Source organism: Biomphalaria glabrata, chromosome 7 (genome assembly GCF_947242115.1).
Source record: "Biomphalaria glabrata chromosome 7, xgBioGlab47.1, whole genome shotgun sequence".
Classification (NCBI taxonomy): domain Eukaryota; kingdom Metazoa; phylum Mollusca; class Gastropoda; family Planorbidae; genus Biomphalaria; species Biomphalaria glabrata.
Window position 1 is genome coordinate 29100885 of NC_074717.1, and position 26847 is coordinate 29127731.

Consider the following 26847-nt stretch of genomic DNA (forward strand, 5'->3'; position numbering starts at 1 on the left):
CTATGACTAATTTAAAAATCTAAATGAAAAGTTAAAGTTTAATTTAATTAAAATAGACCTAAATCTAGACCAGACTAAACCTTTAATTTTTATTCCGCATTTAAAACACACAAAGCATCCATACGTTGTAAACAAAAAAAAAAAAACAAAAAAAAAAAACACGACACCTGTATATTTATGGGGAAAAAATAATTCTTTGAGAATGTATAGATCTAGATTCTAAATCATTGAATGAACAGAAATAAATAATAAAATTATCAAAAGTATTTTTTTTCAATCCAAACGTATGCCCGTTGTCCTGACCTAAACTTTAAATGACTTTAATTTTATAAACTTTATTATTGTTGGTTCCCTTTGATAAAATATAAAGAATATATCTAATCATGCAGTCATATATATCTAATTGTGTTTGTTGAAGAAAAGGTTTGAACCAAAGTTATCATATTATCAGTATTTATTTTAAAGGGAATATAAAATTATAATGACAAAATAATATAAATGGCCTTTTATTTCATTTCGTTTCCAATAGCTGCACAGGACGCCGAAATGGCTGTTACATTCCTTCCGGGAAAATTCTTGTTAGGGTTGGATATAGATTTAAAAAATAATGAGTATCGTTTTGGAAGTGGGATATCTTTTTCGATTTGTATAATTTAATGACATGAATACAGTGAAATAAATATTCCACATGTGAATCTAGATTTTAATGGTAAATTATATATAATTGTAGATCTAAAGATATTTATATTTAAAAAAAAAACTACACAATTATTAGATCTAGATCTAATTACAAATTCACTGTAATTCAGACAATTCAGTGTACAGTGTACTGTAATTCATGTCTGAGCTTGAGCAATTGAAAAATAGATCTAGATCTACTATCTAGAGTCTGGATAAGTCTAGTCTAGAGTTTAGATCTAATGAAATGAATTTTATAGGGTCGATCAAGCTCTATTTTGTCTATTATTTTATTAGTAATCTGCATCATATAAACTTATCTAGTCCTAAGCCTAAGCTAAAAATACTAGACTCTTACTACACTGAAACACTCTACACTTCTACACACTTATTAGTCTTAGTCTCTTAGTCAGTCTTATTAGTCTTAATAAGTTTAATTATGACAATTGTCAATTTTAATTATGGCAGTTATGCTATAGTATATTGCTATAAGTATAATATTTAGTCTTAGATTTTTTTATCATAGAGTCTATTTACTTCTTGTCATTCTATAATCTAGTCAGACTACATCTTGTAGTAAACTAAATCTAGATCATGTAGAAGGAAATGATAGTGAATATAATTATAAATCTAGTGTAGTTACTATATTCACCAATAATATTTATAGCCTATAGCATTACACATGGGCTATGCCCGTTGATTTGTTCCCAGGCTTTATATTGTTATTATGACCAGAACACCCCCTCCTTTTCTTTTTTTTTTATTTTAATATACGGGCCACATTTTAATGATCCAGCTAACACACTTTTTAGCCCATGAATTAGTGTATCTGTTACAATGAAATTTAAAGGCCAGCTCTCTTTCCTTCTCTTTCTCTTTTTTTTTGCTTTCTGGAACCCCATTTTGTTTTGTCTTAACCTGCACATTGTAATTTCTCTGAATCGACTTTTGACTTGATTTGGAAAGACCTGCTATATCTTATCTTATGTTACAAAATACAGATATTACTTCAAAAAAGAAGATTACATCCTTCGTGTCATGCATCTAGTCATGCATGTTAACAATGACCTCAATACAAGAGATGGGAGCGGTCAGGGTTTGAATAAGCGCGCAAACTGCATGAGCAGTCAGCCATACTGCGCCCCTAACACATACACACACACATCCTTTGGGTCTGTGAATTCTAGTATCACTTTTATTTATCTGCTTCCACTCCACCGGCCTACAACTAAAAGGTTAGTCCTACATACAATCTGACTTTTCTATTTATACTTTATATATATATAGAATGCTGCCTTTTGGGGAAATACTGTAAATAAAATACAATAGTTTGATAGAAAGCTTGCGTTTTTTTTTTTTTTTTTTTTGTGGTGGTCAGATTACAAATCTGTCAAAACCGTTTCTTAATGAGCACATATAGGAGGTAAAAACAACCTGTGTATGAAAATACACGGGAAGTGGCAGTCACCGGTTATAAGCTCAAATGCTCAATTGACGTAGAGCAGGGCACCAGGGGCCACTTTCGTCGGTGGGAGGAATCCTAGGATTCCAATGGACAGCTACCGCCCGCCTCAAGCTGGGCAGCCCCCAGCCAATAAGGTGCTGTCTCGTCATGCCTGTCTTCCTCGTTTGGGTACACGAGAATAGGACAAAATCTGAAAAGCAGGCACAAAGCCAATGTACTAGTCGACATGAAGAAAAAAAAGAGGAGCTCCACTCTTAAACTGGCCTATGGAATGTGCATACTCTACAAACTGGACTTAATGAAAACTTGCCAGACATAGAAGATGTCAGAAAATCTGCAATAATAAACGATGAACTGTCCAGGCTCAAAGTAGACATTGCCGCCCTACAGGAAACTCGTTTAGCTGACTCTGGTTCAATCAAAGAAAAAGACTACTCCTTCTTCTAGCAAGGCAAAGCCGAAAGTGAAGTAAGGGAACATGGCGTTAGTTTCGCAGTTAAGAACACACTGCTGAACACAGTAGAGCTGAAGTGCAACGGTTCAAAAAGACTCCTATCACTACGCCTTAACACATCTATTGGACATGTGACTTTGATATGTGCCTACGCTTCTACTCTGAGTTCCACACCAGAGGCCAAAGATATGTTTTATGACAACCTTTCATCTGTTCTTAGCGAGATCCCAACTACGGAACAGGTTATCATCCTCAGAGACCTCAATGCACGTGTTGGATCTGACAACTCTGCATGCGACAGCTGTATTGGGCATTTTGGGGTCGGAAAAGTAAATGAAAATGGACAAAGGCTCCTCGAGGTTTGCTCACTACACTCCCTCTGTGTCACTAATACCTATTTCAAGACTAAACCACAGCACAGGGTATCTTGGCGGCATCCTCGCTCCAAATACTGGCACCAACTAGACCTAATCTTGGTAAGACAAAAGTGCTTAAAATTTGTCAAGCTTACCAGGTCCTATCACAGTGCAGACTGCGACACAGATCACTCCTTGGTATGTTGTAAGATCAATCTTCTCCCCCAAAAAATCCACCATACCAAGCAGATTGGAAGACCCCTATCGGATGTAAGCAAGATGTGTCACCCTGATCTCCAGATACAGTTTGCGGAATCTTTTGAACGCGAGTATAAAAATATCTCTGGAAATACAGCAACAGAAAAATGGGAACACCTCAAGTCCACCATACAAAAGACTTCCCTGGAAATCTTTGGAAGAAAAATTACAAAACAAAATGATTGGTTCGACTCTAAAGCAGCTATTTTAGCACCTGTCATCAGAGCGAAGAGAGATGCACTCGCTACTTACAAGGCAAAACCTACCCAACACAACCTGTTAAGTCTGAAAGAAGCTAGAGCCAATGCACAGAGGACAGCAAGGATCTGTGCCAATGAATACTGGGTAGAGCTCAGTGAGAATATTCAGCTCAAAAGCCCAAGTGGGCAACATAAAAGGGATGTACGAAGGAATCAAAAAGGCTCTCGGACCCTCCCAAAACAAGTCAGCACCTCTTAAATCAACCACTGGGGAAATTATCACAGACAAGTGCCAACAAATGCACAGGTGGGTTGAACATTACTCTGAGCTCTATGCCACAACAAGCTGAGTCTCTGACTCAGCCCTTAAGGCCATCATACAATTACCTACAATGAACGAGCTAGATGAAACACCCACCCTTTCAGAGCTCAACAAAGCCATAGGCAACATTGCTGCCCGCAAAGCCCCCGGATGCGATGGTATCCCCCCAGATCTTCTAAAACAATGCAAAACTACTCTAATCCAACCTCTACACGAACTGCTTTGCAAATGTTGGCAAGAAGGTGCTGTGCCACAAGACCTGCAGGATGCTAAAATCATTACACTATATAAGAACAAAGGTGACAGAAGCGACTGCAACAATTACAGGGGAATTTACCTCTTAAGTATTGTAGGCAAAGTCTTTGCTGGAGTGATACTTCCCAGGCTACAAAAACTCGCTGATCGGGTCTATCCTGAATCACAATGCGGCTTTCGCTCAGGGAGATCCACGATTGACATGATTTTCTCCATCCCCCAACTCCAGGAAAAGTGCAGAGAACAAAGGATGCCTTTATACATTGCGTTTATTGACCTGACAAAGGCCTTCGGTCTAGTTAGCAGAGATGGCCTCTTTAAAATTTTACAGATAATAGGCTTTTCACCCAAGCTACTAAATGTAATCATATCTTTCCACCAAAATATGATGGGTACAGTGCAATTCAATGGTGCCAGCTCTGAAAGTTTCAATATAAACAGCGGAGTTAAACAAGGATGTGTCCTGGCCCCTGGAATACTATTTTCACTGCTAATCCACAACACGTTTGACAAATCCACCAAAGGCATCTATCTCCATTCCAGATTTGATGGCAAACTCCTAAATATTGCCAGACTGAGGGCCAAAACTAAAATCAGAGCCACCCTCCTAAGAGATATGCTATTCGCGGATGATGCAGCGGTAGTGGCACACACGCAAGAGGAACTTCAGTCACTAATGTCCCGCTTCTCTCAGGCCTGTAAAGAATATGGCTTGACTATTAACACGAAGAAAACAAATGTTATGGGACCACCTGCTACAGCACCACCCACCATCCTCATTGTCAATAACAAGCTGGACGCCGTAAACGAATTCTGCTATCTGGGATCCACAATTACAGATGACCTGTCTCTAGAAGAGGAGATAAAAAAACGCATAGGGAAGGCTGCCTCAACCTTCGCTAGACTGAGGCCAAGAGTTTGGGAAAACCATAAGCTAACTTCGGTGACCAAAATGGAAGTCTACTAGGCATGCATTATGAGTACTTGGACCACCTATGCAAAGGAAGAGAGAAAACTGAACTCATTCCATTTGAGATGTCTCCGTAGGATCTTGAATGTCACATGGAAAGAAAAAGTGTGCAATACTGAGATTCTTGCGCGATCAGGTATTCCCAGCTCTCAGACAATGCCGCTTGCGCTGGCTTGGACATTTTCACCGGATGGAGGACAAGCGCATCCCAAAAGTCATCCTCTATGGTCAACTCGCGACTGGCACGAGAAAAACTGGTCTCCCCCACCTCCGTTACATAGATGTAATAAAACGTGACCTCAAATCAGTGAACATCAATACTGACAATTGGGAAGACATAGCTCTAGACCGCAACAGATGGAGAGAGACAGTGACCAAGAAAGCTATGGACAGTGAAAGTACATGAGTCTCAGCTCAGGAAGAAAAATGTACAATCCGAAAAACGGCCAGTAAAAGCCACCTTAACCTGCGCTATCTGTGGACGGGAGTGTCTCTCCAAAATAGGGCTCCACAGCCACATGAGGAAGTGTGCTCTGAGATGAACCATAGTCATTCTACGACTGAAGGAGGCCAATGATGATAGGAGGTAAAAACAACCTGTGTATGAAAATTTTATATGAATCCCTACTACAGTTGATGAGATCTCTTGATCAATCAGTGGCATTTTAACATTTATTGTAGATTAAACTAAATAGATCTAGGCTTCTACTTATAGTGTGTATTAAAAATAATTGAAATAGAGTTATCTAGACTAAATTAAATATTTAATATCGTTTCCCATATATCTCTTTCTCTCTGTGGCATTTTACGTCTCAAGAGATGATCTTTTCCTTTGCAACTTCCTTGATACACAGCTGGTGGCCTCTTTATTTTTAGTATATCAAACTTCTTTTTTATAAATTCTAGCAAGGTCTAAAAGGTGTACCTTTACCCTCCCTCCCCCCTACTGAAAAAAAACCCCTTTAGTGCTCCCCTTAACCATCAAGGGGTCTAGGGTGAGCTGTAGTTTCCACACTGGGTTCTGGAAAAAGTTTTTTTTATGTAATAAAAAAGAAAAGAAATTTATAAACATTTAATTATATTTTTTTCTTTTGGAAATTGTGTTTCATAGATAATTTTAAAGTATTTTGTGTTGGAGTGCACATACATGTGTGTGTTCATCATAAGATCATCATCTTGTTAAGTAACATATCTTGTTAAGTAACATATCTTGTTGAGGAATGTTTTCATCATTCAAAAGTCATCAAAAAAAATGATACAACATTTGGGAGTAATGTGTCCATTATGACATAGAAGAAAATCAAGAAACATTCTCCTAGTGGCATTGTTTTTAATTGTCTTCTTTAAAAAGTTGTGAGTTACCATTTAGTCTGCATGCTACAGTTTGTTTGTTTGTTTGATTTTTTTTCCAAATATTTTTGTCACATTTATCTCAAGAGTATTTTGGAAATATCTTTATGCATCAAGGATGCTTTGTAAATTTACTTATAAAAGCACTAGTGGGTTACTTAAAATTCCAACCAATTAGGCTCCATATAGTCAATACTATACTCCTTGGATCACTTGATATGATCATATTGAAATAACATAAGGGAGCATACTTCTTGGACAAAAGGGAGGTCATACAACAAGGGGAAGTCTGAATGGATGATAAATGTTTATTTATAGGTGATATATTAACATCACAAACATTCCACCTTCAACATTGTGTGTTCTTAGCTCCATTTTTTGGTTGGAACTCTGTTTTAAAACTCTAAACATTGCTTTTAAGTTCAGTCACTAACAGTGCACAAGCCAGTGTGCGCCTTATACACTATGAATCATAAGATAATTGAGCCCTCTTTGTAATTAAATACATTTCTTTCCTATAAAATCAAGATATAAACTGAGATTCCTTTATTTAATTTTTTACCATACTAACTAGTTTTTCATTTTCCTAGATGTGCTTGGATTAAAAAAAACATTTATTACTGTCTCATTTTTTTAAAATCAGGGACTGAACTGAAGTGTGAAAATAAAACTGTACTATAAAAATGGCGGATGATTTAATTCCTACCAAAGATATTAGCAACAATGCTAACCGCAATTTACCTAATGAAGGTAACTTTGTTTATATTCTTAGGAGAAAAATGTCTGCTTACTTTGATTTGTTTACTATTTATGATTGCTTGTAAAGTTACTTGTGATTTTTTTCAATGGCTTTCTAAACACTTTTTAAAAATATCTCTAGTGCTGTATGAATTTTTATTAAGTTTAAAAGAAATAGTTACTGCAATATGATCCTTATCCTAAAACAATGTCTTACGTTTAATTTGATAGTGAAGTAAAAATATCTTTTATAAATCTGAATAAAAACACTTTTAGAAATGCTTTAAATCCCCTATTATGACTGACAGTACATGAAAAGTTGAAGCTGAATCATTTTTAGAGTGTTTACATTAATACAAGTTTTTATGTTCAAACATAATATGATTGTTTTTTTTTTCAATAATCTATGAAATGTTTTGAGAATTTTTGTTTTGATTGCAACATGTTTTTATTTGATTAGCCATCCTGAAAAAGTCTCAGGTTAGTAAATATTCCCGTGATGAGCTTGAAGACAAGTTTCTGCGAATGTATGAAGAATATATCATTCTTAAGAAACATGCTCGCAAGCAAGAAGATAAAATCAAAAGGTAAATAAAGTTATCCTTTCTGAGATTATGAAAATAAATAATTTTTAATTTTGAAACAATTTAGTTTAGTTTGAGAAAATTCATTTTTAAGCAATGGCTCTGTCTTATTTTTAAAGTATTCTTTATCTTTATAAATTATGCCACATTTTGATGTCATATATTAATTGATTGGTAATTTAATCTTCCCTTAATTCTGAAGAAATTCAACCAGAATCTAGTAGTTCTTCCACTTGTATTGATTATTCATTATTTCCTTTAGAATGGCTACCAAACTTCTCCGTCTTGTCAATGATAAAAAGAAATTAGAAAAAGAAGGTAAACTTTTGATGTTGTACAAACAGAGAACTAGAGAAAGATGTTAAATTATGAAACAAAATGTTAAGTAGAGTTCCAGTCCCCTTTATTTACATATACATTTCTCTAGATCAACGTTTTTCCTATTGCTGTTTAGGAAAAGGTGTCAGGAGTGTTGAAGTAGAAGAAAAGTTTGAAGAAATGACCGCCCGTATACAAGCTCTAGAAAAACAAAACAGCCAACTTAAAGAAAAGGTGACATTTTGTCTGTAACTTTGTTTTTTAAAGTACTACTTATTTTATTAAGCAAAGTAAAAGAAATAAAATAAGCTTAAACTAATTTGTAATTTTTTTCTTTCTATCTGATATATTCTCAGCTAGTAGCAGCCATTTTTTCTAAGGAGAATTTTAGTGAGATATTGTTTAGTTTAGTCAATACTTTAATATGTCTTCAGATATCTTCAGGCTGTAGCTCTATAGTTAGCTTTAGCTTGCACTTAATAAATGACTATTCCATTCTTATGTCACTGTTCATGGGTGAAAAATAGAATATTATAAATAATTTTTCTTAAGTTCCAATTATAATTTTGTTCTTAACTTTCCTTGACATTTTTCTTTAAAACCTTTTACTAACTCTTTTCATAGTCATTTCACCATTAGTCTAGTCATTCTAGATTAAATAGTCACCTATGCTCATCACTATCTGATTTTGGTCATAAATATTGCTCAACAAGTCTTCTAAGAATTTTTGTTTACATAGTTACAATTTTTTTTTCCCCCTTCCCTTTAATTTCTTCACTCTGACAAGACAGCCATGACAGCCAATGGGCCTTACATTGAGATTATCTTTTGAAGTTACTCTGTGTTGCTTCCATTCATACTTAGTATTAGGTCTTGCAGCTCTGTCATCAATTCATATATTATCTTCTGTCCTCAACTTAAATTGATACAAGTAAGTTATAGTACAGACTACAGTTCTTTAACTCTTTCAGTGCTAATTATTTTGATAGATTAATTTTGAACTTAGTACCTAAAAGGGAAATATATTAAAAATTCATTAAAAAATCGATATACTTAAAGATTTAACCTTTTAATTAAACATTTAATCCATATCCATAAATCCATAAATCACAAAACTAAACACATTTTTTCACTTCAAATTTCATATAAAAAAAAAAGCACTAAAAAATTTTATTTTTTACATTTTTCGGGTCCCGGGATTTTAACTAAAAATAGGAACCAAGGTGCACTAATACAATGTTGTTGTTTTATTTTTAAAAAATGTGTTTGTCCTTCATACTATTTACTACCATAACCAAGAACAATAACACTCATATCTGGAAAATTAAAAAAAGAGAAATATAAAAGTTTAACATAAAAAGATAGTGAAATAAATTGTATATACCTAGTTACTCACTGAGAGTATCACCGCACTGACCAGCGCTAGCAAAGTTACTTGCACTGAAAGAGTTAACTTCACTAGAAAATTACTAAAGGCCAATTTATTCTAGAAATTTTGGAAAATGTGTGTGTGTTTAGGGGGATATGCTATTGAAGAGTCAAATATATTTCAATTTTGCAGTTCTAAAAAAGGAATGTCAGCTATTGAATGAAGTGGTCTATGCACTGTGTTCTGGAAAATTTATTCACTGGATTTAGTGTTTAATGCATATGATCAAACTTAGGTTAATAAGACATATTGCCTTAGCTTCACATCTAAAGTAATAATTTTGAATTCTATTCTTTCTCTGTGTAGTGCAAAAATGTTTTTTGTTTGTGAAAAAAAGCTGCAGTGATATTAAATATTCTGTTCATATTACCAAATAAAACAATTATTAATAACTAATTGATAGTCTGACTTCTTCCAAAGATAAGGCACCAACAATTTCTAGGACAATTTTTGTGAGGGGTAATTTGGTCAAACAAACTCAAATGATTAATGCTCTACTTCTCTTTATGGGACTACACAGGACTAAATCTGTACTTCTCTTTATGGGACTACACAAGACTAAATCTCTACTTCTCTTTATGGGACTACACAAGACTAAATCTCTACTTCTCTTTATGGGACTACACAAGACTAAATCTCTACTTCTCTTTATGGGACTACACAAGACTAAATCTCTACTTCTTTTTATGTGACTATATAGGACTAAATCTCTACTTCTCTTTATAAGACTACACAGGACTAAATCTCTACTTCTCTTTATGGGATTACACAGGACTAAATCTCTACTTCTCTTTATTGGGTTACACAGGACTAAATTAGCCATTAACTCAGTATTTATTTTTCATTGTACAGTTAACACTAACTAAACAGATGGCTTCTGTTGGTCCTAAGAGAGGAACCTACACACATGTCCGTGCTGTGATTGATACAGTAAGTTTGTTCATTATTTTCATATTTAGAATCACTTCTGATAGTGGATGCTTGGGGTATATCCCAGGCTTCATAGTTGCACCCACATAATATTTGTTAGGGAAGACAGATAGGCTAGCTTGGAAAGAACACTTCTTCCTCCAGTGGGAGCCCACAGCACATTCTATTGAACAAGCATTACATATGGGGAGGATGAAAGAAAGGCTCCTCTAATCCATCTTGTCTGCCACCCTGTTCCTCATGGAGGGCCATATGCTGTGAGGATTGCTCTCTCTCTCTCTCTGTCAGTGACAGTACAGTATAGGAATATGTAAATATTATGAAAATATTAAACTCCAATGGTAATGGAAAGTTACTTGTTTTATGCTGTTTAATAATTCATTTTACCACAAGTTTCAAATTTCCTATGCTTGAAGAAGCTGCAAATGTTTTTCTTCTTCTTTGAAAATAACTAAATGTTATAAATACTGTTTAGGTCTCTATTTAGAGCTGTTATCTTTGAACAACATTACTATTCATTTTATTTTTGTCACCATTCTAAATTATTTTGGTTTTGTGTAAGTATAATTGTATCATTAGAAATACTTAGCTTTTTTTGTCTATTAATAAGATAACAATTAAATATCATATCTTTCACTTCATTTATTTTAGAATCGCATTCCCAGTAAACATAGTTCCACAGTACAGATAGACCCAAGAATCACTCACAAAAATTTGAGAGTCATGGGACCTCATCCTACACATGTCACAATGACCTCTTCTGAACAACAATTACTGAGAAGGTTTGTCACATAGTCTAGTTCTAAATCACTAGTATTCCTTTTATTATAGTACATTATCTAATATTTAAATGTTCTATATCACTAGTAGCTCTTTCATTATATTAAATCAGTGTTTCCCAAACTGTGTTCCATGGATCCCTAGTGTTCGCTGAGGCCTCAACTTCTGTTCCACAAACAACTGGATTAGTTCACTAGTAAGCCACCAGGTGAATTAACTCTCTCTCTAAAAATAATAGGCAAAATGTTCTGCTAAATACTCAGAATGTGTGAAGTTTTCTGTTAAGGATAAAGTTTGGGAAACACTGTATTAAATATATCATGTTTAAACAAGTTCTACATTAACAGTAGGACTTTGATTTACTTTATCTAATATTTAAACATGTCCTAAATCACTAGTGGTCTTTTCATTATATTAAATTATCTAATATTGAACCAGGTTATATGTCAAAAATATTTCTTGCATTATATGGGTTTCCAAATATTAATCTCTTAATTATACACTGCATAGGTCCTATTGTATATGAAATATTTGCTAAAACCATCAAAGTTAACTTTTATTTCTGGGAAGTTTAGCCATACCTAAATAATGGACTTAGACATTATGGATTTAAATATATTTATATCGATATAAAATTTTAACTATATAGAAATATTATATTCTGGTAAAAATTGCAGACTTATAAAATTGAATAGATTTAGTTCGAAATCAAATAATCATGTAGATTGATTTTGATCAAGCCACTCATAATTTTAAATGTCTATATAATTTGAAAATAAATTTTATCTTGCATCTTATAGCTCTCCATCACCACAGTATGGTCACAGTATTTTAGAAGCTACAAGAGCTGATAAAAATAGATTGTAAGTTTGGTTCACTATTTTCAGTTGTTAAATAAAGCATTATGCTTTTTATTTTAATGTTTAAAGTGCAATTTAAGTTGAAAGAGTCATATACATTTGTTACACATAAAACTAGGCACCAGATATTTTGTTATGTTGTTATAGAGAAGACCAACTGGCTCAGATGCGAGAACAGGTTCAAGTTTATGAAATGGAAATAGAGAATTTAAAAGAACAAAACAAACTACAAAAAGCTGAATTTGATGAGGACTTGTTGAAAATTAAACAGAAAATTACGACTGATCAAAAGTAAGCTTAACATCATTTTTTTAGTTTCTTCTTCTTCTAGCCAGTGCTTTGCTGCTGAGCTGTGAGCTCTTTAGCAGACTGTGCAAAGAAAATTAGTGTGCTGTTCTCTTCAGTTGTTCAACACTGTCATACAGGGTGTTGGTTATGTTAGGCTGTAGTGGTCATAGGGTCTGCCTAAGGTGGGTTAGGAAGGGGCATTCAAAGAGGATATGGTTTACGGTTTCATAAGGGTGGGTGATAATATTGTATTTTAACAGAGGTGTGTGTCCTGTTCTTAATTGCAAGATTGTTTGGCAAGGTCATTTTTTTTGTACATAGCTATACTTGTGTTTCCTGATGCCCATTGGTTGAGCCACTCCTTTTTGTGATTTTTGACTAACATTGACCTTAGGGTGTGGTAGTTAACAGGTCTATCTGGTTGTTCCATAGATGATCCTGCCTTTGATAGTTTATCAGACTTTTCATTTTCCATTATGCCAATGTGTCCAGGGATCCACTATAATGTGATGTTGATATTTAATTTTGACATCATCTGATGGATTATCGCAATTAGTGTTGTCAACTCTCTTGGGGAAGACCAAGAAGGCACCAAGACCAGCATTGATGCTGATTTTGAAGGCCAATCCATCATAGCTGTTTTTGGATAGCTTTCAATGTCTCAAGCATGCCTACTTTGAGCTCCACTGGATTTTATTCTTTTGTTATTCTACTATTTAATAAATGTCTTTTATTGGTTAAATGTTTGTAGTTAAGTCCAGGAGTTATGTTAAAAAATCTGGAAATTTTTTCTTTGTTGTTGGGTAGATAGTGTTTTTGGGCTAGTTCATAAGTAAGTTGGATCAGAATTCTTTACTTTTTTTGTTTGTTTTTCCTATTTCTCTGTATACAGGTTATTGCTCCCAAAACTTTTCTTGGATCAAGTCAAAACTTTACACAATTATTTGTTGTACCTAACAAAACAGGAATCAATAAAAAAAACAACCAATAAATTAATTAATTATTGGTAATTAGTTATTTTGTTTTGTATCAAAAAAGGGAAAATGATACTTATTGAGAGATATGGCTGTATATGTGGAGCTATTTCTCTTAATTTGTTTATACACATTTTTTTTCTCCCATATACCATTCTTGGTTGAAGTTCAAATTTTACATCATTATTCATAGTTGATGACAATACATGAATGAATAAAAAAAAAATTAGTTAATCAAATAGTGGTTATTAATTAATTTGTTTTATATAGAATTTATAATTTATGCAGTATTGAGATATGTGGCAGTGATTTTGTGATTTTTCTCACTAGATCAAATTAAAAAAAAATATTTTTGCTTGTTTAGGCCTATAGTTAATTTGTTTTGTTTTTTAATGCAATAAAATATTATCTTTTTTTTTTACAACAATGTTCAAGAAACTTTATTTCAATGCCATATTTTATTTTTTGCATTGAGATCTGCTTTAAGTTTTCTTCTTTTAGGGATTTGATGTCAAATAATACAAAATGAGTCTAATCAAAAAGCATTCAGAGACATTGATAACCAATAATGCACATGTAAATACTATTTTTAGGCACAACTTACAGGAGAATATTGACATGATCAAGTTACAGAGAGAAATAAAAGAGAAATCAACAGTGTTGACAGTGCTACAGAGTAAATATGAGCAGCTGGAACAGGTTAGGGTCAATATGATTATTAATTACATATTGCTATGACAGTGCCATGTTTAGACATGAAAAGGCCGTAAGCTATTTGGGGCCCTTTTTAGGCCATTTATAAGTTCAGATATTATATGTCTGTGTGAAATATTTCTCTAGGACCCTAAGCTAAAGCTTATGTTGCTTATAAATAAATCCTGCCCTGGGGCTATGAGTAAGGACTGTCAATATTTGTATGCTACAACATATAAATTGTTCTGAATTAAATGTGTTTGTACTAGGGGTGCACCGGATAGTACTTTTTGATATCCGGCCGGAGCCGGATATAACCGGATAGTACAATTAGATATTCGGCCGGAGCCGGATACCTACATGACTCAAACAGCTCGTTTTACTGAAGTTTTTGCAAATCTTCTATATAACATACCTATATTCATATTATTTTGTTATTTACTTTCTTACTTTAAACTCTATCACTGATTGATAAATTAAAATGAACAGCATTTTTTTTTACAGATATGCTTATCATAAACTAATCTTTGTAACATGAGATGGTGTGTGCGTATGTATTGTAAAGTAGAATGTGGGATAACTCATGCAGAATATATAAACATATATGTAACCAATGTAAATCTTTCAAAGGTAAAGTTCACTCTTGGTTTTATAGCGTAAATCTTTCTTAAGTACAATCTAAGTTGTAGCCTATAGTGGGTAGATGTTTGTGTTCATGTATTTGACACCATCAACTTGTCATTAGGCTCGTGTTTTAAAGGCCACAAACCGCTTCTGGTTTGTATCTAATACAGATAATGGCTTAGTAAATATCTTAAGTACAGCAAATTTGCAGCCGTATGCTGGCCATTAAATTTTGTACAATGCAAAACATAGCTGCTTCGGTCAAATGACTCATTCAACCAATGGGCAGTTAAACCAAAATATGATTCGGTGGTATTATCAGCTGTCCAAGTGTCCATTGAGAAAGCGATGCTTTTAGCATCAGATAGCATTTCACAAAGCTTTGAGGAAATATTGTCGTATATATCTGGAATAACACGCTCTGTAAAATATTTGCGACTAGGCACAGTGTATCTTTTCTCCAGTACTTTATAAAGTCCAATAAATCCAGACTTCTCAACTACTTGGTAAGGTTCCATGTCAGTTGCAATCATCTTTGCTATGGCCAAGTGAATGCGTTTAGCATTATCACTATTAATATCCCACAATTTAGCTTTGTCTAAGACCTCTTTAATCCCTGGTTGCTGCTTGTGTGTGAGGCTTGACGAATCACTGGAGCTCGTAGATTACTGGCACAGGCAGTGATATTACTTGATGCTGATTTCAATGCAGTCATTTCGTTGAATAAGTCTGGGTGTTTCGAGCGTAGATGACTAATCATAGTGGTGGTTGAGAAGTCTTTAGGTTTGCTGGTTTACCATGTGACAGTATTATTTTACAAGCATTGCAAACTGCTTTAGAGTTGTCCATTGTTTTGACATTAAAGTAACGCCATATAAGTGATGACTTTTTATCAGCCATTATTATTATTATTTAATTTACTAAATGCCCTTGCAAGCCACTTTTATACCCGTGGCTTGTGTAACAAAATACTTGTAGGGGTGTGTCCTGTAGTTCAGCGCTCTAATTTACATTTCTCTTCAAGTAAACAAACTTAGTGTCATCATCTAGTGACCTCTAGACAGTGTCAATATGTCTTAACAATTTGGTTTGTGGTCCAGACCCTTGATTGACAACCTATCTCAATAAACAAACTCATACCAGATTAACCTTATAGAGATTTGGCTTGTAGTCCCGCCCCTAATAAAAATTCTACTCCAAGTAAACAAACTCAGTTCCCTCATAAGATGTGACCTCTAGAAAGTGTCAACACGTTGACATCTGGCTTAATGTGGTCAGCTGCCTATCCGTGAACTCAATGTTATGGACTAAACAAACAAAAGGAGATGGGGGTTGCTCATCTCTACCTCTGGAGATATACCCGCACATCTAGACAGATTATCAGCGTGACGTACTTAAGGAATATTACGTGTTTACAAGACCACTCAAAGGTCAAGACAAGCTTTTAAAATGTGCCAGACATCGCTGCTACGTATGTAATACGAATTTATAATGTAAAGTCTAGCCCCCCCCCCCAATAACAAACCTAGTTCCCTTGTGTGACCTCTAGAGAGTGCTTACATCCATCGTATCTGACTTGGGGTCACCTGTCAATCAATGAACTCAATGTGATGGGCTAAACAAATAAAAGGGGAAGGGAGTTGTTCATCTAGAAATATACCTGGTTACATTAGAGGTGTGGCTCTTGTAGTCCAGCCCCCCCCCCCCTAATAAAGATTAACTACTAAGTAAACAAACTCAGTTCCCTCGAAAGGTGTGACCACTAGAGAGTGTCAATACGCTGACATTAAACCTACGTCCATCGTATTTAACATGTGGTTACCCACCCATAAAAAACTCAATGTGATGGACTAAACAAATAAAAGGGGGTGGGAGTTGTTCATCTCTACCTCTGGAGATATACCCGCACAGCTAGACAGACATCTGGTCAGCATGATGTAGTCAAGGAATGTAGCATTTTAACATGTTAACTAACTTTCTCACTCAAAGGTCAAGACAAATTGAATTAAAGTGCCAGCCATTGCTGCTCTGTATGTAAAGCGCATTTATGATGTAAAGTTTCATCTCTATTTATATTAAGTTATTAACACGCCTTGTCTTTATAATAAACGATGTTTGGTGTATATTCATAATGGCGCTATTTTTAAGCACATTATTTTGTTTTCATATAAACATTAATACATTCTATAACAGACAGTAATGGAACTAGGTCCACTTTATGCATATTAAATTATGTACTTTTTACTATCCGGTAGTGATATCCGACCGGAGCCGAATAGCACCGGATAGTAAAAAATGCCGGATATTCGGCAGAAGCCGGAGGGACTATCCAGTGCACCCCTAGTATGTACTGTCAATAGCAATTTTTATTTTTGTCAAAAGTTTTGTTAGAGGACATTTTTCAGTTTCTATATTTAATTTGTGTGTAATTATAGTTAGTGTGTGGCAGATAGAGTTAAAAATGTGTATTGAATTTGATTCTTTATTTTCTGTCTTCAAAGTTGAAATGAAACAATTATAGTTGCATTGAAAAAAATATTTAGTACTAATAAATATGATTAATAGCTATTTATCTAATTTTATTGCTGGTTGAGATCTTCATTATCAAAATTTGGCTTCTTGGAATCAATTTTGCATTATTCACTGCTATATATAAACAAATTTAATGATCCTTTTTATTTTCAAAGCTTTTTTTTTTTAAAAAAAAGGAATATTCTATTCCTTTGGACAGATTTATTCCCTTTTCTTAGAGTTTCTTTATCTTCACAATAACTTGTAGGATTTATCTTCACAATAACTTGTAGGATTTATCTTCACAATAACTTGTAGGATTTATCTTCACAATAACTTGTTATTTAAGCTGATTAATAAAAAAATATAAATGAATATTTCTTAAAATCTAGTTTCATCATATTTTAATATTTTTTTTAGGTCTTAAAATTTATATTTTTCCAAAGCATCATACTTTTAACTGGCTTAAACATTGATCTAAGAACACTGCCCAATGCCAATGTTGAACTCTATCCAACAGAGTAGCCGAACCGTTAAACAGGCCCATGAGCAGATCCTGAGAGAAATGGAACATTTGAATCTCCAGCTTCAGGAGGAAGAAAACAGGAATCTGACTTTGCAAAACCAGCTGAAGCTCTCCAATAATAATGAGAAGAAAGTCCTAGAGGTAAAATTATCTCTCAGCTCTGTGATATACTGCATTAACATAACAATCATGTACAAAATTAATAAGCATTGTTAGTTTTAAAAAAATTAAGCTAATAGTCTTATTCTATTGTGACCTACTCAATCTTTACTATTCAATAGATATAACTCCAACTCCAGTCTTTTAAACCAAACATTATAATTTTCCAATGTTTACTTAATGGGACTAACCCTTACTTTAAAAATTATAAATATACATTTTGGGGGTTTCTTAATATAGGATAGTCATCACAGCACAATACGTAACTTAACAAGGTTACAAAGACAGTTTGTGTGGAAACACAAACTTAAAATCGGCCCCCGAAGTGGTCCTTCCAGGCTGGCTTCAATATTTTCAGAAAGATCATCAAAATGAAATTATATCAAAGACAAATGAGAGATAAGAATGGAGAAAGAAGGTTAACAGATCTTGTGTAGTGCCCCAACGGTGCAGCAGATCAAAGGATAGGTGAAAGTGAATGTAAAGTTAGATGTGAACCTGGCCTAACTAGTTCCCCTTTCAGACTTGTGGTCTATAGGACAGATGATGTAAAGTTCATCTGTTTTGTGGTCTACGGTTAACGAGGGTGTCATGTAGCCAGCACAACGACCAACCGCCTTTACTTTTCCCCAACTAATGTCAGGTACCCATTAGAGCTGGGTAGACTCAGAGGCGCCCAAGGATTCCGAAGTTGAATACCCTTGTCTTTACCAGGATTCGAACCCGGGACCCTCGGTTCTGAAGACAAGTGCCTTACCACTCAGCTACCGCGCCTCTCCAGGCCTAACTGAAGTCTTATAAATAATTTAATTGTTTTCAAAAGGCTCAATCTCTTATTCGAATCCTCAAAAAAAATTTTTTTTTTAATTCCGCAATAAAAAAATGTTCAAGAAAATAAAGTTTCTAAGATTACTATTCATTTTAAGTTAGGTCTAACTTATAATCATACTATGAGCTTTTTCTCTTTAAAAAACTGCTTGCATAACTGATTTTAAAAATTAGATTTTTCGCTTTCAGGAAAAAAAAAGTAGCCATTGCATCAGAACTTTGAATGGTCTAAAATATTGTGATGTCGGATTTTCAATATCTTTTCTAGTTTACGAGATCTAAACGGGACGGACGGACAGATGGTTAGACGAACAGACATTTCACACAAAACTAATAGCGTCTTTTCCCTTTCGGGGGCCGCTAAAAAGTCTTTATTGACCACCTGATCATCCTAAGTTTTTGTTTTTTTTCGTAAGTGAAGAAAGTAAAATAAATTACTGCTATTGTTTTTTTATGTTTTCAGCTCCAAGAACAAGTGTCAGACTTACAAAAAGAATGCAATGTGTTGAAAGAAGCTAATGAGAAGCTGGTCAGCAGGTAATACTCCTCAAGACTGATAGTCTTTTACTCATCCTAGTTTACATTTATTGATGTGTATATGTGTGTGTGCTTTATATTTCAGTGTAACATTTATTGATATGTGGGTGTGTGTATTTCAGTGTAACATTTATTGATGTGTGTGTGTGTGTGTATTTCAGTGTAACATTTATTGATGTGTGTGTGTGTATTTCAGTGTAACATTTATTGATATGTGTGTGTGTGTATTTCAGTGTAACATTTATTGATGTGTGTGTATGTGTGTATTTCAGTGTAACATTTATTGATATGTGTGTGTGTGTGTGTGTATTTCAGTGTAACATTTATTGATATGTGTGTGTGTGTATTTCAGTGTAACATTTATTGATGTGTGTGTGTGTGTATTTCAGTGTAACATTTATTGATGTGTGTGTGTATTTCAGTGTAACATTTATTGATATGTGTGTGTGTGTATTTCAGTAACATTGATTGATATGTGTGTGTGTGTATTTCAGTAACATTGATTGATATGTGTGTGTGTGTGTATTTCAGTGTAACATTTATTGATGTGTGTGTGTGTATTTCAGTGTAACATTTATTGATATGTGTGTGTGTGTGTATTTCAGTAACATTGATTGATATGTGTGTGTGTGTGTATTTCAGTGCCTTTGACTTGGAGAGAGAGAGAGAGTGGAGGCAAAGAGAAAATACCTTGAAAGTTCAGATTGCTCAGTTAGAGGCTACACTCAAGTCTGATCTTGGGGAGAAGGGAGGTATCATTGACAAATATGCCATGGAGAGAGGTAAGCAGAGACTAAACATTTTTTTCTCCTTGGTCTCAGAGGAAAATGCTGTTAATTTCACCTGCTTATGAAATCCATTGTTATTGAAAAGTGATGTTTTGTGGTGGTCTACTAAGCAAATAGCAATCTTTAAATTTCCAAACTCAATTCCAGCACCATCAGGTTGTACACAGGGAACATCTCATTAAAAGAGTCAGTCCACAAAGTTGTTATTATCTTGGCTGTGAAGATTTTCTTTTAGCTCTACTTCAGAGTAAATTTAATTATATTTTCTGTGTGACCAGTGTTTGAGAATATTATAGTTATCAAGTGTTGTAAATAAAGAATAGATGTTTTAAACCTAAATATAAAAGTCATTACCTTCCATTATTGCTAGATGCTCATGAAAAACTGCAAGCTGAACACAGAGAGCTATCAGTGAACTATTACACCTTGAAAGAACAGATGGATGATTTAAATGAAAAGATGAAGTTTTTCACAAAGGTTTGTCTTAGATTGTACAGTAACATATTTGTTCAGACTTTCAATTCTAAACATGTTTCTAAATCTCTCTTTGACAAAAAAAAACTTTTCTGAAGTGTAACAAAAATTTACCTGATGCCCTCAAAAATCTTTAAGGCAGGACTAGTACTGACATGATTCCTAAGTCATGCTAGAGCAATCTACAATCTTCCAACTAAGAGCAGGGCACACACCTTTAAATTTTCACCATAACAGAATAAATCCTGCACACCCACCCCTCTGTAGACGATTGCACTTACCCCTATAAAACAGTTAATCATTCCCACTTTAAATGCCCCATTTCATTTCACCTTAGACAGACCCTATGACCCCAACAACCCAGCATAACCAACCCTCAAAAAAGCAGATGGGAAACAGCTGAAAAAACAGCCTTGGCATAGACTTCAAAAGCACTTACATCTCAACAGCAAAAGACTGGCTAGTAGAAGAAGGAGAAAAAGTAATTTCCATGGTCGAGAGTTAATGATGGCTTTAAGTGACCAACTTAACAAGCAAAGGGCTAGCCCCAAAAGATACGACTGCCTGGTCGTTCGGTATGCGTGCTGGACTTCTCTGTAGTCCCAGGCTCATACTCTGCCCACTGCCATACCCTGTAGTCCTGCTGGAGGTTTGGATTAGGAAGTAAATTATCTTCAACTCTCAGGGAACATGTAAAACATTTTACATATATAGATATAGGACTCAGAAACAGCCTAAAATTATGAGTAAAATTCCAATTTAGGCCAGCTTTGAACTCTTGATCTTTAGTTGAGTAGCAGTACTCGAAGTATTCCTTCATCATATTTTATACTGTATGAGTTAAGCATAGATGTTTCAATAAGTCCATAAAGATAATTTGAAATGTGTCATCCCCTTCACAGGAAAGTCAAGTTGATTTCACAGAGATAGAAGAAGCTTTAGTCTTGATCAAGCAGAAAAAACAGAGAGATCAGAGACCACCAGATTTCTTGCAGGAAGTGGAGGATGAGTTCCACAAAGGTCAGGGTTGGCTGGAGGATATACATGTCATCTTTATCTTTAGTTTCTTGGATTTTAGATGCTCTGAACATTTGTATTTACTGTTTGCCCCTGAAAAGTTAACTTTCATCTTTTAGTCCTAGTGAGGGTGTAAAAATATTAATAAATGTTTTAAATTTTTTTTTTGTAAATGAATTATTATAGACTATATATATATATATATATATATATATATATATATATATATTAGAACAGAGGTTCTCAACCTTTTAAGCTCAGCGACCCCTTTTTAAAATCCCCACTCTGCCTCGACCCCCCCACACACACACACACACACATACAGCAATAGAAGAGTAGACAATACCAATCCATATTTTCGGAGGTCTTAGGCGACCCTTGACAAATAGTCAATTGACCCCCAAGGGGGTCGCAACCCACAGGTTGAGAACCCCTGTATTAGAACATTTCTTAAACAAAGTAAAGACCAGAAGTAAATTTTAAAAATATTACTGGCATAAACTGATTTAAAAAAAGCACTTTTCATTTTCTTTCTTTGTTTCTAAAGATCACAAGAAAGCACTTCTTGAACTACAGGCTGAGTTTGCTGAAACTGTTCATGAGTTGGAAAAAACTCGTAACATGCTGATAGTCCAGCACAAGATCAACAAAGACTACCAGACTGAGGTCAGTTTGATCAGATTTACAGTTGAAGTTTGTTTTTATTCTGTTATTTTCTTCATCTCATCTCATCTCTGCCTGTGGTACCTTCTGGGGCATAGGCCACCAACCATCTTCTCCAGGCATATCGGTTCTGGGCTAGTCTCTCCAACTGTCCCATGTCTTGCCCATCTGGTTGGCATCTGCTTCCATTGTCTTAGAGTTATAGAAATAATGGTACATACAATGAAAATCAGCATTTGCATGCATTACATTGTTTACAGTTCTGTGACTTCTAAAATGGCACTTATCTTATAAATTATAGATGTTCTCTCAAAGAAGATAATTATGTCTTACATGAATCCATTGTCAGTCTGATCTTACTCTTAAACTTAGATTTATTTTTCAAACTTGCTTTCAGGTGACCCTGTCGACCAACAAATTGGATGAGGTTAAGAAAGAGTATGAGATGAAACTAGATGAATATGCCAGGTTGTTGGACATACGAGCTGCTCGTATCAAGGTCACTTTCTTAAAAAAAACATAATGCCTGCATATATTATCATGATAGAAATCACTGTATCAAAAATTTTTAAACCAATTTTATATTGGCTTTATATAGAAAGGTTATGGGCATTCTTCCTTTTTTTTCTTGATTATTTTATATAATTTATATTTTGAGTAGTATCTATAACAATAATTTTCCTAAAATTTGTTTGTGCATTCATGTATGTCATGTTTTATTTGTAGCTTTATAGTTAAGTTGTTGTTAGCATTGTGCTTGAAGGGCTTTTCTGTATCATATGTTGTCACAGAAATTGGAAAGTCAACTGCGTGATGTTGCCTATGGTACAAGACAGTATCGTATACCTCCACCAGATGATGATGTGAGGATTGGTTCATTTTTTTATCCTAATTAGCACCAATAAGAGTCATGTTCTATAATCATCCTAAGACAACATGAAGCTAGATATTCTTTAATTTGTCTCTCTCCTCTGCTGTTTGTCTCTATTCTCTGTTGTTTGTCTCTATTCTCTGCTGTTTGTCTCAATTCTCAGTTGTTTGTCTCTATTCTCAGTTGTTTGTCTCTTTTCTCAGTTGTTTGTCTCTATTCTCTGCTGTTTGTCTCTATTCTCTGCTGTTTGTCTATTCTCAGTTGTTTGTCTCTATTCTCTGCTGTTTGTCTCTATTCTCAGTTGTTTGTCTCTATTCTCTGTTGTTTGTCTCTATTCTCCACTGTTTGTCTCTATTCTCTACTGTTTGTCTCTATTCTCTGCTGTTTGTCTCTTCACTGCAGCTCCATAAAATTGGTTAGTTTTTATATCATATTTTACTTATATAACAATCATTTTGTTTTGTATCCAGGCTGAGTCAACTATCACAGATTTTGATGAGACTGTCAGTTTAGAAAGAGGGCAGAATCTTTTTGAAATTCATATTGACAAGGTGATGCATTTACATACACGAAAGTTCTTTTTAATTTTTTAAAAAAAGATACAAAGAATATAAGTCTAGCATGTATAATTATTATATTTAGAATATTTACATTCAAATAATGGATAATGTTCATGACTGTTGTCTTTATTGAGCCTATTTTCTTGAAGATCAATCTGTCAAAAGATGCTCTTGAGAAAATTGGAGATGAGGAACCAAATCTCTTCTGTACTTGGGAATTCTTTGAGTTTGAAATTCAGTCTACTCCAGTTGTTAGAGGAGCAAGGTTAGCTGACTGCTTTTGTTTCTGTAGTAATTTGTAGATTAATGTTGTTTCTTTAAATTACTTTTTTTTAACCCAAGTAATAAGCAGCCTATCATAAGCAAAGACTGTATAGCCTATCCTCTTTCTTTTCACCATTATACACATATGGGTATATATATACATATGTAGCTAATTGTATTAATGGTTGTCCACATTACCAGAACTTCATTAGAGTACTCCTATCATGCATTCAAATTTCCATTGATGCACATTAATTAAAAGTTGAAAATAGATGTATTTTTGTAGGAATTGATTACATTTGTGTGTGTGTGTCTACTTATCTGTTTATATTGTGCACTACAACTCTACAGACCTGTCTTTGACTTCACTTCCCAATACATCGTCAGAGTGGATGATTTCTTTCTACATTACTTACAAAAGGTAGGTCCATCCATAGGTCCATCCATAGGTCCATCCATAGGTCCATCCATATCAATTTTTTAATCTATCACATTTTGTTTATTTTCAGTTTGAAATAATTTTATTTTCAAAATTATTTTTTTTTAATTTAATCTTTTAACTCTCTGAATCCATGAAGTTAATTTTATTAATAAAGTTGACAAATGTTACTTTTAATTTACATATAAGTGAATCAAATTGTCTCCAATTCCTGTTTGCTTATTGCCTTCTAAATAAAAATAAAAAAAAAAATTTTTCAAATATTTTGGGGAGCTTCTGAGAGCTTCTGGGTTATTTAAATACAAGTAACCTTAAGCTCAAATGATTTAAGAGATTTAAAATATATATTTGGTTGCTAAAATATAAATATTGTGATATTGATTTTAATGAGCTAACTACTATGTTGCCAGGATTCCTGCACAGTGGAGCTACACCAATCCTTTGGCCAGGATTATAAAACCATTGCTGCTTGCCAGTTGGTATTTAGTGACATTTTTGACAAACTGCATGGCAGAATTCATGGCACAGCAAGTCTAACAGGTACATTTTACAATTTAAAACAGCTACATTTTCCTAAATAAAAGTTTCCTCAAGATTTTTTAAACCATTATTTGGTAAATCTTTATAACATAATGCAGTAGTCAGTAAAATAAGCAACTATTTTACTGTTTTGTCCATATACAGGCTGTATCCCTAATCATATAGCATGTGCTCTGGACAGTTGTCTTGATAGTTTCCAGTTCAAACCTTGCTCACCACCATCCCCCGCAATCCTCCTGGAGGTTTGGGCTAGGGGTGTAATAAATTCTGAAGGAACATCTGAAACATGTCAAACAAATAAATATACTTCTACCACAGTAAGCTCAAACAGTTATTAACTACTTACATGACAATCATAAATAGCGCAGGATTCTCTTGAGATAATAAACAAACACAAGCTGTATTTGAGTACACATTATCAGAAAAATACATCTGTTCTGTTCTGTTCTGTTTGAAAATACAATGGGTATCTTATTAAGTATTCATCATAGTTTGTTCAATAGTTGACAAACAGTTGCTTCAAAACAAATGTCTGACTTTCTTAACCAATGAAACCCATTCTTAAATAAAAAAAACAACATAGTCTATATTTTAAATTTCATTCAAACAAGACAACTGAGAAGAAAAAAAAGTATACTATTCTTTCTAATGATTCTTTAAAAATTGCTCAAAAGCATTGACTCTAAAATTACTAAAACACCTAAATAAGCTATGGTCTGAGTCATCCTGCAACACACAGTATTGACAAACTCTGTTAACAATACGTCATCAGTTTTCTAATTAACTTTTCACATTGTTTTCTCAAGCCTTACAAGGCACATGAACAAAGGGTTCTATGCAGATTTCTCTGTCAGATTTCTTAGCAACATTTCTTTCTCATTTATTATTGTATGCCAGAATTGTATTGAACTCTTGATAATTGTGTACATTTTATTACAAAATTCTTCTTGGCTCATTCTTTTAGCAGAGGAAGAAAACTAAGTAGGGTTCACATTCAGAACCATTCTGAAGACTGTTTATAGTGCAGAACACATGACAAGTTGGCAGCTATTTGATCTGCCAGCTTCATGGTTTTCTTTTCTTCAACTTTTTGTTCTTCAGCTCTTATGTGTTCCTTATTTTCAACTCTGCAGGAATCACTGATGGAGAAACTGGAATTGGGTATGGTACTATTGATTACTGGGTTCGGATGAGAGTTCCTATGGAACAGGCATTAAGGCTGTACAAGGTTTGTAATTAGATCGCAAAGACAATAACTGCAGCTACAGAGGTTTTGATGTAATAGTATGTTGTAGTTAATGCATTGCTTAAAATTTAATTTTGTACTCATTGATAGGAAAGAACAAAAGCACTTGGATACATCATGACCAACGAGAGACTGACAAAGCAAGCCCTGGAGGCATTGGATGAAACAGCTGCAATGCGACCTCCAGATAATATCAATGAGCTACATGTCAAGATCATCAGATGTTCCAGACTTCAGTCTCGCAGACCAAGTAAGCTAACTCTTCGACTTAAAGTTTTCATGACATATAGTCAAACTTGTTAGATCAAACTCATTGCACTGAATCCAGCATTTTGAAATAGGCAATGGTCTTGAATAATAATGTTTATATGTAGTTTAAATAATTTAAATTGTCACTAAAAATGGAAGTAAATTTGGTATTAAATACATTTTGTAGTGCTGTGTTATTTTAAATCTCTCTCTCTTTATCCAGATGTTCAGCCATCTCCGTATTGTGCCTACAAATTGCTAGACTTCCCTGACCATGACACCATCATCCTCCGGAACACCAACAATCCAGAGTTCAATGATCACAAAATTTACAGTGTCCCTGTGTCTGCTGAACTGGACCAGTATCTACGTACTACTGTGAGTATTACAAGAGTAAATTTTTTTTATTTATTTCCTGTGACTTAGTTTAAAATTACTAGTACATTACATACTACAGTTTTTAATAAATAATATTTGTCTGCTCCTTTTTAGAGGTCTAATAAAAACTAATTGATTTATAAATTTCAAGTCATTGGCTGAATTGTAGTCAAAAGACTCAGTATTGCATGTAAATTGTAGTTGTTTTATCTAATACTTGCATATTTTTTAATTTCTGGAATACCCACATAAATGTGCATTTGTCCATAAT

The 26847-nt window shown here is 34.1% G+C and overlaps 1 protein-coding gene across 4 annotated transcripts in view; it reads left to right on the forward strand.

Moving 5' to 3' along the window:
• Positions 1-308: 308 nt before the first annotated feature.
• The window catches only part of LOC106069752 (protein fantom-like), a 41487-nt gene continuing 14948 nt past the window's right edge, over positions 309-26847 (forward strand). Inside the window, exons 1-26 of one of the 4 annotated variants that reach the window (XM_056035791.1) lie at positions 529-709; positions 6070-6311; positions 6952-7058; positions 7507-7633; positions 7893-7948; positions 8085-8182; positions 10230-10307; positions 10959-11089; positions 11888-11950; positions 12095-12238; positions 13803-13908; positions 17558-17704; positions 19014-19087; positions 19730-19869; positions 20246-20352; positions 21252-21369; positions 21914-22032; positions 22427-22528; positions 22821-22892; positions 23371-23451; positions 23610-23725; positions 24076-24145; positions 24574-24703; positions 25837-25931; positions 26040-26199; positions 26422-26576. In XM_056035791.1, the coding sequence (XP_055891766.1) occupies positions 6992-7058; positions 7507-7633; positions 7893-7948; positions 8085-8182; positions 10230-10307; positions 10959-11089; positions 11888-11950; positions 12095-12238; positions 13803-13908; positions 17558-17704; positions 19014-19087; positions 19730-19869; positions 20246-20352; positions 21252-21369; positions 21914-22032; positions 22427-22528; positions 22821-22892; positions 23371-23451; positions 23610-23725; positions 24076-24145; positions 24574-24703; positions 25837-25931; positions 26040-26199; positions 26422-26576 (2556 nt within the window). In that variant the 5' untranslated portion in view covers positions 529-709; positions 6070-6311; positions 6952-6991. Of the gene's footprint in view, positions 424-528; positions 710-6069; positions 6312-6951; positions 7059-7506; positions 7634-7892; positions 7949-8084; positions 8183-10229; positions 10308-10958; positions 11090-11887; positions 11951-12094; positions 12239-13802; positions 13909-17557; positions 17705-19013; positions 19088-19729; positions 19870-20245; positions 20353-21251; positions 21370-21913; positions 22033-22426; positions 22529-22820; positions 22893-23370; positions 23452-23609; positions 23726-24075; positions 24146-24573; positions 24704-25836; positions 25932-26039; positions 26200-26421; positions 26577-26847 lie in introns of those variants that run through there. The other 3 variants (XM_056035790.1, XM_056035789.1, XM_056035792.1) reach the window with 3 other exon arrangements.